Source organism: Pteronotus mesoamericanus, unplaced genomic scaffold (assembly GCF_021234165.1).
Source record: "Pteronotus mesoamericanus isolate MK-2021 breed Mesoamerican mustached bat unplaced genomic scaffold, CSHL_Meso_final contig_56, whole genome shotgun sequence".
NCBI lineage: Eukaryota > Metazoa > Chordata > Mammalia > Chiroptera > Mormoopidae > Pteronotus > Pteronotus mesoamericanus.
The window spans coordinates 11,989,843-12,008,040 of NW_026555201.1; the positions used below are offsets into that span (position 1 = coordinate 11,989,843).

An 18,198-nucleotide genomic window follows, 5' to 3' on the forward strand; every position below is an offset into this window, starting at 1 on the left:
TATCAGACACAGTAGATTTCAAAACAAAGGCCATAAAAAGAGACCCAGAGGGGCACTTTATAATACTTAAAGGAAGAATCTATCAAGAAGACATCAACATTGTAAACTTATATGCTCCCAATGTAGGAGCCCCCAAGTTTATAAGGAAATTGTTGGATGACTTCAAAAAAGATATAGACAGCAACACACTGATAGTAGGGGATTTCAACACCCCACTGTCAAAAATGGACAGATCTTCCAAACAAAACATTAATAAACATATTGTGGCGCTGAATGACACACTGAATCAAAGAGACTTAACTGACACATATAGAACCTTACACCCCAAAGAAGAAAAATACACATTCTTTTCAAATGCTCATGGAAGTTTTTCAAAGATAGACCACATGATAGGACACAAAGCAAACCTCAGCAAATTCAGGAAAATTGAAATAATGCCAAACTTTTTCTCGGACCACAAGGGATTGAAACTGGAAATCAACCTCAAAGAGAAACTTCAAAAACTTGCAAACTCATGGAGACTGAACAGTAGACTATTAAACAATGAATGGATCAATAATGAGATAAGAGAAGAAATAAAAAAATTTCTGGAAACAAATGAAAATGAACAGACAAGAGTCCAAAACCTATGGGACACAGCAAAGGCAGTCCTGAGAGGGAAGTCCATAGCAATACAGGCTTACCTAAAAAAGATAGAAACATTTCACATGAAAGACCTAACACTACAACTTCAAGAACTGGAGAAACAACAACAAATAAATCCCAGAGCAAGTAGAAGGAAGGAAATAGTCAAGATTAGAGCAGAACTGAATGACATAGAGACGAAAAGAACAATTCAGAGGATCAACCAATCCAGAAGCTGGTTCTTTGAAAAGATAAATAAAATTGAAAAGCCTTTAAGCAGACTCATCAAGAATAAAAGGGAGAGGACCCAAATTAATAATATCAGAAATGAAAGAGGAGAAATAACAACTGATACCACAGAAATGCAAAGGATCATCAGAAACTACTATGGACAATTATATGCCAAGAAATTTGAAAATCTTGATGAAATGGACAAATTTTTAGAAAAGTATAATCTCCCAACATTGAAGGAGGAAGAAACAGAAAGCTTGAACAGATCGATAACAGCTGGGGAAATGGAAGCAGTCATCAAGAAACTCCCGGCACACAAAAGCCCGTGGGCCGGACGGTTTCACAGGAGAATTTTACAAAACATTTAAGGAAGAGCTAACCCCTGTCCTTCTCAGACTATTCCAAAAAATCCAAGAGGAGGGAAAACTCCCAGACTCTTTCTATGAGGCCAGCATCACCCTGATCCCAAAACCAGATAAAGACCCTAAAAAGAAAGAAAACTACAGGCCAATTTCGCTGATGAACATAGATGCTAAAATCCTCAACAAAATATTGGCAAACCGCATCCAGCAATACATTCAAAAGATTATCCACCACGATCAAGTGGGATTCATCCCGGGCTTCCGGGGTGGTTCAATATACGCAAATCAGTAAACGTGATACATCACATAAATAGAAGAAAAGACAAAAACCACATGATCATCTCGATAGATGCAGAAAAAGCATTCGATAAGGTACAGCACCGATTTATGATCAAAACACTCAGCAAAATGGGAATAAATGGGGCATTCCTCAACATAATAAAGGCCATATATGAAAAACCTACAGCCAACATCATACTCAACGGGCAAAAACTGAAAGCTTTCCCACTAAGATTGAGAACACGACAAGGATGTCCGCTCTCACCGCTTCTTTTCAACATCATTTTGGAAGTCGTAGCCACAGTGGTCAGACAAGAGAAAGAGATAAAAGGCATCCAAATAGGAAAGGAGGAAGTAAAGCTATCATTGTTTGCAGATGACATGATAGTGTACATAGAGAACCCTGTAGACTCTACCAAAAAACTCCTCAACCTAATAAGTGAATTTGGCAAAACATCAGGATACAAAGTCAACATTCAGAAATCAAAGGCATTTTTGTACACCAGCAATGCAATAGAAGAAGAAGAAATTAAAAAAAAATACCATTCAATATAGGAAGATGAAAAATAAAGTACCTAGGCATAAATTTAACCAAAGACGTAGAAGACCTGTATGGAAAAAACTACACAACATTGAAAAAAGAAATTAATGAAGACACAAATAAATGGAAGCCTATACCGTGCTCATGGATTGGAAGAATTAATATCATCAAAATGTCCATACTACCCAAAGAAATTTATAGATTAAATGCAATCCCTATTAAGATACCAATGACATATTTCACAGAAATAGAACAGACATTTCAAAAATTTATATGGAACCATAAATGATCCTGAATAGCTGCAGCAATTTTGAGAAAGAAAAACAAAGTAGGAGGGATCACAATACCGGACATCAAACTCTACTACAAAGCCACTATACTCAAAACAATCCGGTACTGGCACAAGAACAGACCCATAGACCTGTGGAACAGAATAGAAAGCCCAGAAATAAGCCCAGGTCTCTATGGGCATCTAATATTTGACAAAGGGGGCAGAAGCATAAAATGGAGCAATAACAGCCTCTTCAACAAATGGTGTTGGGAGAGCTGGACGGCTACATGCAAAAAATTGAAATTGGATCATCAGCTGACACCATACACAAAAATAAACTCAAGATGGATAAAAGACTTAAATGTAACGCAACACCATCAAAGTCCTCGAGGAGAACGTTGGCAGGAAACTCTCAGATATCCCATGCAGCAATATTTTCACTGATATGTCTCCTAAAGCAAGGGACATAAAGGAAAGAATAAACAAGTGGGACCTCATCAAAATAAGCAGCTTCTGCACGGCAAAAGAAAACATCAGCAAAATGAAAAGGGAGCCAACCATAAGGGAAAATATATTCGCTAATGATACATCAGATAGAAGTTTGATCTCCAAGATATATAAAGAACTCACTCGACTCCACTCCAAGAAGACAAACAATCCAATCAAAAAATGGACAAAGGACCTGGGCAGACGCTTTTCCAAGGAGGAGATACAGAGGGCCCAGAGGCATTTGGAAGGATGCTCAGCATCACTAGCCATCAGAGAAATGCAGATCAAAACCACCATGAGGTACCATCTCACACCAGTCAGAATGGCCATCATAAACAGATCAACAAACAGGTGCTGGCGAGGCTGTGGAGAAGAGGGAACCCTAGTACACTGCTGGTGGGAATGCAGACTGGTGCAGCCACTGTGGAAAGCAGTGTGGAATTTCCTCAAAAAGCTGAAATGGAACTGCTTTTTGATCCAGTGATTCCTGGGACTATACCCTAAGAATATCAAAACGCCAATACAAAAGAACCTATGCACCCCCATGTTCATAGCAGCACAATTTACAATAGCCAAGTGTTGGAAGCAACCTAAATGCCCAACAGTAGATGATCAGATCAAAAAGTTATGGTACATATCCACAATGGAATACTACGCAGCAGAAAGAAAAAAAGGACTACTAAACTTCGCCACAGCATGGATGGAACTGGAGAGCATTATGCTAAGCGAAATAAGCCAGGGGGCAAGAGACAAATACCATATGATCTCACCTATTAGTGGAACCTAACCAACAATACAAAGATGCAAGGAAAATAAGACCAGCAACACTGAAAGGAAAAGAAATCAACAGAGACAAGAGGGAAGAAGAGAGGGGGGGCGGGGGAAAGGAAGGGAAGGGGAAAGTCAAGGAACATATAGCAAGGACTCATGGACAAAACCAAAGGGGAAGAGCTGAGGGAGGGAAGGAAGGAGGGCGCAAGGGAAAGTGGTGCGGGAGAGGCAGAGACAAATGTATTTGAAAAAATAAATTAAAATAAAATTAAAAAAATAATTGCAAAGTTTTGGAAATCTAATTGTTCAGGGCAAATAAATTATGGTGTATTCTGTAACAAAAGGTTCTGCATTCACTAGTCATTTGAGGTGATGGTGGAAGTGTATTGACAGGGAAAAATATGCTGTTTTAAGGGATTAAACCAGGTATATAAATAGTATGCCTCTATAATCTATTTTTATTAAAATTTTTAAAATTAAAAAAAAAGAAAGGACAGGAGGCAAAGAACCTAGACCCCCCGGTGACCCTGTGGTCAACCAGGGTACGAAGCATCAGCTGTGCTGCTCTTGGTTACTGAAAGTAAAATTTACCAATGAGTTGGCTTCACAATTTTGCCCAGGGAGAGAACCTTCCAGAGGCTTTCAGCCCCTGCAATTTTTTAAATGAGAGAAAGAACAAGTTGTTTCTACCATCTAAGTTATGGACATTATGTTGAAAGGATTGAGACATTTGCTAAACAGTGCCAATCCCATCATGCGTAGGTGTGGCCAGTGCCCAGAGAACACAATAGAATTGCCCATTAGTGGTTAGATTTTTTAATCAGAGCATCATATAAAAAAAAGAAAAACCTAAGCATGATTTGGAGGCATTTATGATTAGAGAGAAGTAGAGAAAGGAAGAAGAAAAGAAAAAAAAAGGGGCATCACTCGCAGAGGGTATGTGAGAAGAGTTCTTAACAACTGGAGAACCACAGAGCAATTTCAAAAGACCTGACAAGTAAATATTTGTTCCAAAGAAAACTAACTTTCTTTATTCATCTGCAGACCCTATTTATTTTTACATTATTGTAGAAATTTTGGATTTAAAAGGGACGAGAGTTAGGCTCCAACATAAAGAGACACAGCACTTCCATCTTTCTCAATGAAAAGTCTTGAACGAATATTTTATATGTTCTTAACAGAACATTCTCTCTTTTTTGTCCTTATAACTTCTTTGGCTGCTTTAAATATTTCCTTTGCTTAATATCTAAGGTCTATGGAACATACATAATTTGGCCAAATAAAAAAAAAAGACCCATATTACAATTACATGTCGAGTTCATAGTTTCCTTTAAGATAAATTCCCCAAATCCTCTCAATAATATTAACTAGGCAGTTGCAATAAAAAGAATACTATATTTGATATATTCAATATTTATTTCTTCTCAGTTAGCTGCTTTAAATCACTGAATGTGTTGGGAATACGTCAATATGTAAAACTGTACATTACACAATAGAATTTTTAGCAGCTGTAAAAAAATGATGCTATATAGTTAATGGTATGAAAATATGTCCATAATATAAAATAAGTAAAAAAAATACAAAACTTTGTGTATACAGATTCCATATTTTTATAAAAAATAGTCTATACCATATATGACTATATTGATACATATATTTAGGTTACATTATAATGTAACTGTTAAAGCTTACTTATATTTCCTCTTTTTCCTTTTGTATATTTTTAACTATTCTGAAATTCTATGAAAGTATATTATTTTTGGAGAATATTGTCTGTACATAAAGATAGTCAGCGTCCAATTAGTGTGTTAATCAATTAATTCAGTTCTTTTAAGTCATTTTAGTGCTGAGCCTAAATGATCCAAAACAAGCAGATGGGCCAAGTGGTCCAGTATGGAAACTTCACATAGATTTTGCCTAAGCCTGACCTCTAACATTTCCAGCATGTGTTCAAGCATCCTCCTCGCTGCTTTAGTAGCTGGGAATGGAGAGAAGCAACAGATGGTGACAGTTAGGACTGTCAGGATGCCAAGCTCAAGAATGGAATTTCTACTTCAAGATTATTTTTCAGGGGTGCAATAATATCTGGAGAATCTAAGCACAAAGCTTACCAAAATGCAAGGGTTTGGGATAAAGGAAAAGGTGATTATATAAGATCTTACAGTTTAACATGAAGCATTTAGGGTAAATTAAGGAAAAAGCAAAAATTTAACCATATTTCTAAAGATTATAAAGATTAGAGAATTTTTTCTAGGCTTCCTTAAAAGTAAAATAGGATTTGACAGTATAATTCATTTTTTATTATTACGTATAATAAAGATCCATGGCCTTTAAAGATCTTTTCCCTTTTAACCTCTGGCTCCAACATTAACACCTAGTTATCAATGTGTATATTTGCAGAAAAAAAAATTAACATTACAATTAGCCTAAATGAAGCGTAATTTATAGTTAAATTTTCTGTTAAAAAATTTATAGTACTTTCTGAAAGCAAACCAAATGAATTTATGATAAAATTTTAAATGTTTGAGTTTTGAAGTCAGGCAAATTAGGATTTTAATCTGCCTGTCGTTCTTATTAGTAACAGTGTAACCTGGAGAAAGTTCCTGATTTGGGGCCTTGATTTCCTTGTCTGTAAATTGGCACCTAATCAGAAGTTTCTTTCAAGCTTGAAGGCTCTTTATTGACATAGTTTCTTCTACTATTACCATATATGATGAAACTTCTGTAATAAGGTTTCTGCACACAATTACCTTTCCTGAAGTTCACAGGTAGAACCATGTAACAAGCAAGGGCATAATCCAATGATTCCCCAGTTTTGCTTTGAAGATTGTGGTATACACACTCACAGTCCCCAGTGTTCCCAGCCTTCTAGTATTCATTCCTTCTGTAGTCTCTGTCCTGTAAATGTGGGCTAGACTGAGTGGCTCATTGCTAATGAATAGAATCAAGTGTGAATGATAGTGTGTGACTTGGACACTAGGTCATACAAGGCAGTGTGCTCGCTCTCTCTCTCTCTCTGTGTCTCTTTCTTGCTCTCTCTCTCATTACATTCTCTGAAGGAAGCCATGCTCTGTGGAGACATCCAAGTTTGAGGAACTAAAGCTTCCAGCCAATAGTCATGTGGCTGAGCTTGGAAGTGGGTCTTTCAGCTCAGTCAAGTATTCAGAGACTTTGACAGCTTGACTCCAGGAACCTCTGAGGCAGAACTACACACCTAATCTGCTCCCAAATTCCTGGCCTTCATAAACTTGTGACATAATACATATTTCTTGTTTTAAACTACTAAATGTTGAGATAGTATGTTATGTAACAATTGATACACAGAACAAATACCAAATCACAAAGTTGGTAGAATCTACAGCCAAAGTGCTATTTTCAAGGAGGACAGAAAATAAGTTTCTATAATATTACTATATATATTTGAAAATCAAAGAAAAAAATTGATTATTTTAATGAGTGGATTGTCATATCAGGACATGGCAGAGATTATTCTCAGGTATTTATCCTCATTCCCTCTTGGAACTTGGGACAAGTGTCCCAGGCTGTATTGGAAGACACCCAGGTCACACCCTATGTTACAGTGCACTTACATCCACTTAGCATTTTTGACTTGGTATTTACTATTTGACACTGAATACCCTTGACACATAATAATTCATACTTTCCCAAAAGCTTGCATTTGAATCACACTTTCTGTGAGTTAGGCACCTGCTTCCTCTATAGCTCAACACAGTCCTCTTTTTCCCATTCCATACGCAGTTACCATAAAGAAGTGTACAGACTACAGTGTTTTGCACAAATTTCAGACATTCTAGCAACATAATATCCTGGGTCCAACAGATTGCACTACATCATGGTCCTTCTCATTGGCAAATAGTTTAGGTGTCAGGACATAGCTCAAGCATCTTAACTTTCTCCTGTGTCAGAATGAATTTGCCACTACTGGTGAATTCAGGGTATGACTTTTGTCACTCATTTTGTATGAAGATCAAACTGCTGAAGCTAAGTTGTAAGTCCTCATATCCTCATTTTTTGAAGGGACTATTGTGTCTTAAAAACTGAAGTCCAAATACTCTGCTTTATGGAACACATCCTTCTCTACATTCTCCCAATGAGAGAGGCCTGGTGGCCTCTCTCTCCAGGTGTCTCCTGCAGCACATTAATTCCACAGGGCAGAAAGGGTCACAAGGAGGTCTGGGCCAGGGGAGAGAGGCACAAAAAATCCTCTGATTGGTTACCTTTAGCTGCTGTCTGGCATCTGTTCTTTCTTTTCTTGTTAGTAGTGTCAGAATTTTTATTCAGGGGACCTCTCCTACTATATACAGCTTATGGGTGTTTAGGGATACTCTAGGGGTATGGTATGTGGTTTAGGTTTTAGATAATTAGCCTAACTTTATCACTTGACCACAAATTATTCAAGGATGAAGTGAGTACTTAGATTGTTCTAGTCATAGGAATGTCCAGTATATTATTGAGACTTGTGAAAGAGTCGATTTTTTCCCACTGAATATGAGCCTGCAAAGATGAAACTCCAGGTGTTTTGGGAAACCAAGTTGAGATGAAGAGGACAGACCAGTCTGAGAATGAGGTCATCCCAGAGGAAGCATAACTGAGAGATTGATACTTATTGATTATTTGAGCCCTTAATCAAATCACACCTAGAGCTAGATATAGTACAGTAATGTCATTACTTGAACCACAAAATTTTCTCTAATTTGGATTAGATTTCTTGTCACTTGCAAAAAGAAAAAAATTCCTAACTAAGCATTTCCTGAGATAACAGAATTCTAGTGGATGCTACATAAATTAAGCCCACCCTTTGGGATATTCCCTACGCAAATACATAATTATAATTAAACCAATTTTTCTATTGAAAAAAATGCCCAACAATTATTTACATACACAATATAATGCACTAAATGGTACAAAATGTATTTACTGTGGCAAGGCAATGGGAGGGCTGGGCTTTCAAAGCCCTTTAAATCACAGCCAGGAATTATCTGTTTACCTATAAGATGAAACTCAAAAATTGGTCAACAGCATAACCAAGCTGAGGTTCAAGATGTGACAACCAGAGTGCAGGATGTAACTGAAACAGAGTTATTCAAAGTTTCTGGCTTTAATAGTTATCTAAATCAACTACCTGATAAAAATATTTGTAAAAAAAGCACTGTTAAAAAAAAAACAAGAGTATGTCTGCCTGTGCGCTGACCTGGGTGAGTGGTGAGCAAGACAGGAAGGTTTAGGACGCTAGGAATCTCACAGAGACCACCTCCGCCCGCTGGGAGCTCCCCATCATACTCTTACGTGCTCACAAAAGTCTTTCAGTTGCCCTAAGGACAATATACCATCTCTCTTCTCTTCCCCTCCTTCCCTCCCTTCCTTCTTTTTCTTCCTTCTTTCCCTTTCCTCCTTCCCCTATTCCCTTCTCTTTCCTCTATTCTCCTCCCCTTCCTCATATTCTTTCCTCACCCTCTTCCTTCTATTTATTTTCTTTTCTTTTCCTCAATTCCATCATCTGGAATGAACCATTTATATTCCACTATTTATATTCCTAATCCCTAGTTTTCTCAGAATCTTCCCAGACTGGAATATTCTTCATTTAACAATCTGTGCTGACCTTGCTGAACTGGAAGGACCTGCAGCTGCTTCCACTTTACTATTATCACTGACAATCCTGGGTTCCCTCCTTCCTGATGTTGTGGCTGTGTGACCTGATGAATCTTGGGGATCCAGTTATAAGAGCTATGAAATTCCCAGCACACATTTGGTGAAACCCGTTGTTGTTGTTGTTTTGGCTTCTACCACAGCACTGACGTTGAAGACATTCACCTTCCCTCTGTACTGAATGTGTACAAAAATTCTATTAACAGTTTCTTAATTAAGCTTCTGGAGCATAATTAGAATCCTTTGGGATAAAAATTTTATCTATGCTGTCTTCTCCTTGAAGTAAATAAACTACAGATTTTCCTGATTATAAAAGAAAGAAGAAAAAGGAAAAAATTCATTTGTACACAAATGCTCTTATTAAATGCTTTGTGGAGGCAATTAGGCACCAGGAAAGGAAGAGGGACATATGCATCTTTCATGTCCTGGTGATATATTTCATTTCATATATTTTATAAAATTCACTGTCTTAATGATGTCAGAAATGAGAGAGAGAGAAATATAAAAGGAAAAAAGTTCTCTCTACCTCTGAGTTAGGAAAGGTTAGAAATTACATATATATTTTAGAGGTCAGAAATGGCTTTTTACTTTAGCTGGGAAGAAAATCTCAATAATTTGCCTGAATGGAAATTATACTTATGATCATTGCTCATTTTGATATAAAGTAATCCTACAAATTGTTTAGTACTGCTGCAATATTCCTCAAGCAAAATAGTGTCTCTGTGATTGCACACACACATACACACACATGCACGCACATACACCCCCAACCACACAAACACACATTAATTACTCCATCAAAGTCATTTAGTCATCACAATATCTTCCTTTCATCCTCTATACTCCATTACTAAATGTCTTTTCTGGATAGATGAAGCTTCAGACCAGCTGATACTTGACTGAATGTTGACCCTCTATTTTTTTGAGTAAACTTAACATTATTGATCTATTTAAAAATAATTCCACTTCCCAGGTTTTCCTACTAAATCACCATGTGCATCAGCAATGTAAATGGATTACAGGAAACATTAGCACTAGCAATTGTTGCAAACTCTTAAAGCCACAGAATGGTTAGAGCCTAGATTAAGAGAGGTTAAAGGAGGCTAATGCAGTCAAATGGCCTATTGTCTCTTTGTAATCATCACCCAAAAGAAAAAGCACAGCTTTTTCATGACTCCCCAAGCCACAAATAAACTAAAAGTGAAGTGGCATGCCAGAATTCCTTATTGATGCCTTTTATCCTCCATAATATTAAATGAACTAGACAGTACATGACATTATAGGATAGAACAAACCTCCTGAACTGTAATTCACAGTGACTTTAAGAGTTGACTATGAGTATATGGTGTTACTAGAGGAAATATCTCCCATGAGCCCTAGCATTATCACAGGCATATCCAGATACAGCGACATCATTAACATCATTTATCTTCACTGAATACATGGCGTTCACCTTCAGAACATCTGTTACTCATATAAATGCAGAAAATTTGTTCAAGTATTTCAAAAGGCAAATGACCCACATATTTTCTCTTAAGAGCTCATCTCATGTTCTCAATTTATGTTATTTATTGAATTACTGACATTTCCCCCCAGACATTTCTCAAACAAAAGCAGAGAGCCATTTCATTTGCCTCTATTTCTAGATACCCCAAATAAAGACTGGATCATAATAAATATTCAATGTATGTTAATTGAAAACATATACAAATGGATTTTTGATTCTTAATACTAGCAAAAGAAGCTATACATAGCAGATAAAAAATAAAGGAAAGGGAAAAAAGCTTGTTAAATTTCATTACATTTGGTGCGTAAAGAGGTTGTCAAAATGCAAACATGCCTTCATTGAATTGTCATGGCCTTAAAAGTCAGCATATTTGATTATATTCTGGGGTAGAAATGGAATAACAACCATTGAGTTATTGAATTTTAGTTTTAATATGGAGGCTCCTATAGTGGTTTTAAACTTGAAAGGGACTATAGTCTAAATAGTATATCAGCCTCAGCATGTACTTAAACTATGATATCTCCATAAACTGGGAAACGATACCCTGGATTACATACCCTAAGAATACAAGCAATGGAAACTCTGTACCATCTTGACTATCCATTAACTACTCTCAAACCATTTTATTTACTCCAGTGACAGAAAACTACCCTCCCTCTAATACACTTCTTCCCTTTCAGTGGACTCTTTATTTCTTACCATTTGAGTCAAGTGACCAGAAGATCTTTAATAAGTATTATTTATATAAAAAGAGATTAAGGCATATCTGCATAGAAGAGATTAGCATGGAAGGCAGGAGGCTCAGTGCAGGATATAACATGCTATACTTATAAGGCCTTCCTAAAGCAATTTTTGATTCAAATATTTATTAAACACCTACTCTGCAGCATGCACTGTGTTGTACACAGAGGATATAGAAAAAGTTTCCCTTTTAAATTGATTTTTAGAGAGAGAGGTAAAGGGAGAGGGAGAGAAAGAAAGACATTGATTTATTGTTTCACTTATTTGTGCATTCATTGGTTCATTATTACATGGGCCCTGACTGGGAATCAAACCTGCAACCTTGGTGTATCAAGACAACACTGTCACGAATTGAGCTATCTGGCCAGGGGCAAACAAACTTTCTTATTTTGTGGGCTCATCAAATTCAAGAGGAAGTCAAAGACAATAATCAAGTAAAAAAAAGAAATATTAGACAATGAAAAGTGTGTAGTAAAAAAAAAAACCCACTGAAATCCAAAGATAACTATTCATCATTAGTTTTTTTCAACATCAACCACAGATGAAAGCATCAGCATCAGTCAAGTGCAATACTTACCACCACAATTACATTTGCTGCTGGGATTGGAAGGTTTTCTACTTCAAGATCTTGACCAGCAACAGCCAACAGATTGAGAGATGAATCATACGCAGGTCTAGGAAATGCTGAATTAACGATTGTGTGGTGTTTGCTTATTTGAGCTTCAGAAGAGGAATGTTTATATATCTTTTGTGGAGCTATATCCAGACTCTTCTCAATGTCTTGTGAATGGTGATAAAGGAATGCTGGCTTCCCACTCTTATGATGAAATGTCAAAAAGTGATCATTATCTCCTGAAAAGCATCCTGAAAGGGGAAGAAGCAGAAACAAAAATCTAATACCTTATTTAGTAGGGTGAGTAGAACTATCTGATATTGAGAGCTGTTTATTCTAAGAAGCTTTAAGTCTCATGAAGGATTTAGAATATTCTCCATCTTTTCCCCCTGTTTTTTTATCCCCAACAAATAGAACACACTGATGATATGGCGGCATCACAGAAGTGAGTGTTGTTTGAAAAAGTCCTATTTATCAGATATTTTAATACATATTTTAGTCAGGAATTTCCTCCTTTATCTAAACCCGCAGTTTTAACACCCTGTTGGGCTTCTGTTCCTTGATGTCCTATCTGTTCAAATGACAACAATTTACATCATGTTCCATCTTTCCTGCCTTTAATCAATAGCATTTCATATAATTCTTATTTCATCCTTATTTTATCCAGATTATATTAAAGTTAAATGTATATATATTTTAAATGTTTCTAGAGTATTTTAAACTCACTAAGGGCAGAAATCTGAGTACACTCATTGTGATGGCAATTTCTAGTTATGCAACAATAGCCATTCTCTCCTTCTTACTTAGTAATATGTCTGTCCAGATAAAGCAATACATTCACCTTTATCTCTTCTATTAGGTAACTATCCATTAAACTGAATAATTCTTTCTCTTATCTGTCATTGGCCACAGGAAGAAATAGATAACATAAACATGTTAGTAAAAAAAAATCACTAATTCAAACACCAGTTAGAAAAACAAACATAAGATCTTTCATATAACATAATAAACAGGATGAGCAGATCACAATTTAGTAATGCCTCCAACAAAGTGCCTAGCGACAGTAGGTACCCCCAGATTTTCCCTTGATAGGTTTATGGCAACAAGAAGCTGTACAAATACTGTTCATAGAAAATTACTCTCCTGGCAGAATCTCAGACAAACTGAGTTGTGTGGCTCTAGGACACAGATCATTTTTCCCTTGCACACCCACCAGAGCAGAGCCTTCCTTTCATGTAGCCAAATCTTGGTCTGTTTTGCTCTGATAAACTCTGCTAGCCTCATCCTGATGACTCCCTGAGATCCCATCCAAACACAAATGTGTGTGAGCACCCAGTGGGTAGCAGCTAGACTTGGTATATCTGGGGATATTTGCTGAGTGGCCTCAGACCCAGCACTGGCACCAAGTTAGAACCTGTATCAATCTTGTATCAAGTGATGAACCCCACTTGCTCCTACCTGGTTACTCCCTGTGAATCCACCTCACCTAACTTGAGCACAGCCAGAGGCTCTCTTAATGACTATGCCTAATAGGGAGCTGACAGGAGAAGGCAAGGTAGGTGAATTTTGGGGTACCTTAGGACTGTTGCTGACCTAAGGTCCCTGACTTGGGTCCCTGGGTCCAGTGTTGGTAAAACTTAGCTTTCGTGCACAGTTTGGTCCTTCCTGCACACATCCAGGCTCAGCAGAGGTAGCCACAGCTATGGGTCACTTGTAGCTCTAAACAGGTTGCCCAGGGCCAGTTACAGGCAGCATCAGATATTGGTCTGACAAAGTCTCTCCCAAAAGGCCCAGAACAAGTACACTTAGTAGCCAGCTTCAGGCAACATCAGGGCAGGATCCAATTAGATTCATAAGCTGCATATCCCAAGGGAGATTTCTTCAGGCACCAGATTCTCCCGAGGCAAATTCTGCTTCATGTGGTCAGCACCTCCACAGCAGCCTGCAGGCTGTGGTTGTGGTTGAGCTTCACAGTCAGCCAGCCTAAGGATCCACCTCACATATGAATGGGCCAATAGCAAACAAGACTCAATTACAGCGCTAGAGCCCACATAACCCACATAAGGAATATTCCTGGAGCACCCAGCACAAGTGATCAAAAAGACTGCACCACTGGACCTTACAGGTCACTTGCTACATTAGGCCACCTGATGAAAGTCATAGCAAATCTTTCTATCTACACAGAAACAAATGTAAAGAGACAGCCAAAATGGGGAGACAAAAAACATCCACCAAAAGAAAGAACAGGAGAAATCTTCAGAAAAATGACTAAATGAAATGGAGGCAAGCAATTTTTCAGATATAGAATTTTTAAAAATGGTTATAAGAATGTAGTTAGTGAAAAAGAACGCAGAAACCATTGAAAATAACCAGTTAGAAATGAAGAATACAATATTGGAAATAAGAATACACTAGAAGGAATAAATAGTAGGTTGGATGATGCAGAGAATCAAATCAGTGATTTGGAAGTAATGATAAAAAAAATGCCCAATCACAGCAGCAAAAAGAAAAAAAGAATCAACAAAAATTAGGATAGTTTAAAGGATCTTTGGGATAATATGAACCATAACAGCATCTGCATGATAAGTGTATTGGAAGGATAAGAGAAAGCAAAAGATCAAAAATATATTTGGAGAAATCATTAATGAAAACTTCCATAACCTGGTGAAGGAAGAAGACATACAAGTTCAGGAAGTGCAGAGAGTTCCAAAAAATGTGACCCCCCCCCCCCCCGCCAAAGAGATCCACATCATAATTAAAATGGCAAAGGGTAAAGACAAAGAGATTATCTTAAAAGCAACAAAAGAAAAGCAGTTAGTTAGCAACAGGGAAGTTCCCATTACACTGTCGTCTGATTTCTCAACAGAAACATTTCAAGCCAGAAGTAACTGACATAAAATATTCAGTTATAAAAACCAAGGACATACAGTGAAGACTACTTTACTCAGCAAGATTATCATTTAAAATTGAAGGAGAAATAAAGAGTTTTCCAAGGAAGAAAAAGCTAAAAGAGGTTGTTATCACCAACTGTATTACAAAAATGTTAAAGAAGGAAGAGGAGCAGGAGTTAGAGGAGGAGGAAGAGGAACATAGTTAAAAGAATAAAATGGCAACAAATACATACTTATTAATAAACATACTAAATGTAAATGGCTTAAATGCTCCAGTCAAAAGATAGGGTAGCAGAATGAGTAAGAAAACAAGACCCATGTATACAAGGTCAGCCAAAAAAGTATCCAGCCAGGTAATATGAAAAATAGAGACATTTATTTGAGAAGATACAAGATAAAAGAAACAGTATACATAGGACAATGATGCCTCAGTTCTCTTCAAAGTAGGCACCTTGGGACCTCACACAGTTCTCCCAATCCCCAATCAGCTGCCCCACTGTATTTTCCTGAATCTCATTGGTGGTCTGCAATCTCTCTCCCGTCAAAGGAATTTTAGTTTTGGGAAAAGCCAGAAGTTGTAAGGTGCCAAACCTGGGCTGTAGTGGGGCCGAGTCACATGGGTGATGGGATGTTTCACCAAAAAACTCTTCATGAGACATGATGCATGAGTGGGTGTGCTGTCATGATGAAGCTGCCAATCACCAGTTGCCCATAACTGCAGCCTTCTGAATCATCCAAATAGTTTCCAGAGAGGAATGATGAAGCTTAACACAAAATTTGATGCAGATTCGTTGTTCTGCTTGCTCAGTCATTTTTGATGTGATGGTCACAGAGTACACATGCTCACTCAACAGCCTCTATCACCCTCACTGACTAGTACAGGGAAGTTGTCATTGTTGAAGCATGAGCATTCCAGTTCACTCTCCTTGGCTACCAGGTTACACCAATATTGTGCAAACTGTTCTTGTTTTAGTAACAATGGTTGGACTTTTTTCGGGACAGAATATATGTTGTCTACCAAAGACCCACCTGAGAATGAAAGATACACATAGACTAAAAGTAAAGGGATGGAAAAATATCTTTCATTCAAATGGAAAGGAAAAAAAGACAAAGAAGGATACTACATAATGACGAAAAAACAATCTAAAAAGAGGATTTAACCCTTGTAAACATTTTTGCACCCAACATAGGAGTACCTAAATATGTAAAGAAAATCTTGATGGACTTAAAGGGAGAGATCGACAGCAATACAGTCATACTAGGGAATTTTAACATTCTATTTACATCAATAGATAGACCTTTCAAAAGTAAAATCTACAAGGAACTGGTGACCTTAGATGACACACTAGGTCAGATAGATTTAATTGATATCTTCAGAGCATTTCATCCCAATGCAGCAGAATATACATTCTTTACAAGTGCACATGGAATATTTTGTAGGATTGACTACATATTAGGAGATGAAACAAATGTCAATAAATTTAATAATATTGAAATTACATCAGGCATCTTCTTGACCATAATGGTATGAAAATAGAAATAAATGACAGGAAAAAAACTGAAAAACACACAAAGACATGGAGGCTAAATAAAATATTATTAAAGAATGAATGGGTTAACAATGAGACCAAGGAAGAAATCAAAAGATATTTTGAAACAAATGAACACGGGAAGACAACAAAAATCTATGGCACACAGCTAAAGCAGTCTTGAGAGAAAAATTCATAGCATTACAGACCTACCTCAAGAAACGAGAAAAAATCTCAAATAAACAAAGTTTACAATTAAAGACTGAAAAAGAACAACAAACAAAGCCCAAGTGATTAGAATGAAGGAAATAATAAGGATCAGAGCAGAAATAAACAAAACAGAGTCTAAAAAATATACAAAAGATCAATGAAACTAAGAGGTGGTTCTTTGAAAAAATAAACAAAATTAACAACCTTCAACCAGACTCATCATAAAGAGAGGGTCCAATTAAATAAAATCAGAAATGAAATAGAAGTTAACAACTAACACCACAGAAAAACAAAGGATTGTAAAAAAAAATGTCATAAATGAGTACATGAAACAAATTGGACAATCTGTACAAAATTGATAAATTCCTAATTAATACAATCTTCCAAAATTAAGTCAGGAAGAATTAGAAAATCTGAATAGACAGATTACAACTAAAGAAACAGAAGCAGTAGTAAAAAAATTTCCAATAAGCAAAAGTCCTAGACTGGATGACTTCACCGGTAAGTTTTCCTAAACAGTAAAAGAAAAATTAACACTTTCCTTCCCAAACTGTTTCAAAAAATTTCAAAGGAGGAAAGACTCTCAAGCTCATTTTACAATGCTAGCATTATTTTAATTCCAAAACCAGATAAAGACACTGCAAAGAAAGAAAATTATAGGCCTGTATTCCTGATGAACATAGATGCTAAAATTCTCAACAAAATATTAGCAAGTCAGATCCAACAATACATGAGAAAGATCATAAACCATGATCAAGTGTGATTTATTCCAGAGATGCAAAGTTGGTATAATATGCAAATCAATAAATGGGATAACACCACATAAATGGAATGAGAGATAAAATCACATGATCATATTAATACATGCTGAAAAAGCATTTGATAAAATCCAGCACCCATTTACAATAAACACTTTCAGCAAAGTGGGAATAGAGGGAATATAGCTCAAAGTAATAAAGGCCATATATGACAAGCCCACAGCCAACAACATACACGATGGGCAAAAAAAGTGTTTCTTTTAACACTGGGAACAAGACAAGGATGTCTGCTTTCACACTCTTATTCAACATAGTACTAGAAGTCCTAGCCACAGCAATCAGACAAGAAGAAGAAACAAAAGGCATTTAAATTGGAAAGGAAGAAGTAAAGCTGTCATTATTTGCAGATGACATGATACTGTATATAGAGAGCCTTAAAGATTCTATTAAGAAATCATTAGAACTAATAGATTAATTCAGTAAAGGAATGGGATATAAAATTAATATACAGAAATCAGTTGCATTTTTATATACCAATAATGAACTATCTGAAAGAGAAACTAAGAAAACAAAATCCCATTCACAAGTGCACCAAAAAATAATAAAATACCTAGGAATAAATTTAGCCAAGGATGTAAATAACCTATACTTAGAAAATTATAAGACACTGAAGAAAGAATCTGAGGAAAATACAAATAAATGGAAGCATATACC

The 18,198-nt window shown here is 36.6% G+C and overlaps 1 protein-coding gene across 1 annotated transcript in view; it reads right to left on the bottom strand.

Moving 5' to 3' along the window:
• PTPRR (protein tyrosine phosphatase receptor type R) overlaps nucleotides 1-18,198 on the bottom strand; it is a 232,362-nt gene that overhangs the window by 193,001 nt on the left and 21,163 nt on the right. Inside the window, exon 2 of the mRNA XM_054580107.1 lies at nucleotides 12,061-12,347. Coding sequence (XP_054436082.1) covers nucleotides 12,061-12,347 — 287 coding nt within the window. The remainder of the gene's footprint in view (nucleotides 1-12,060; nucleotides 12,348-18,198) is intronic.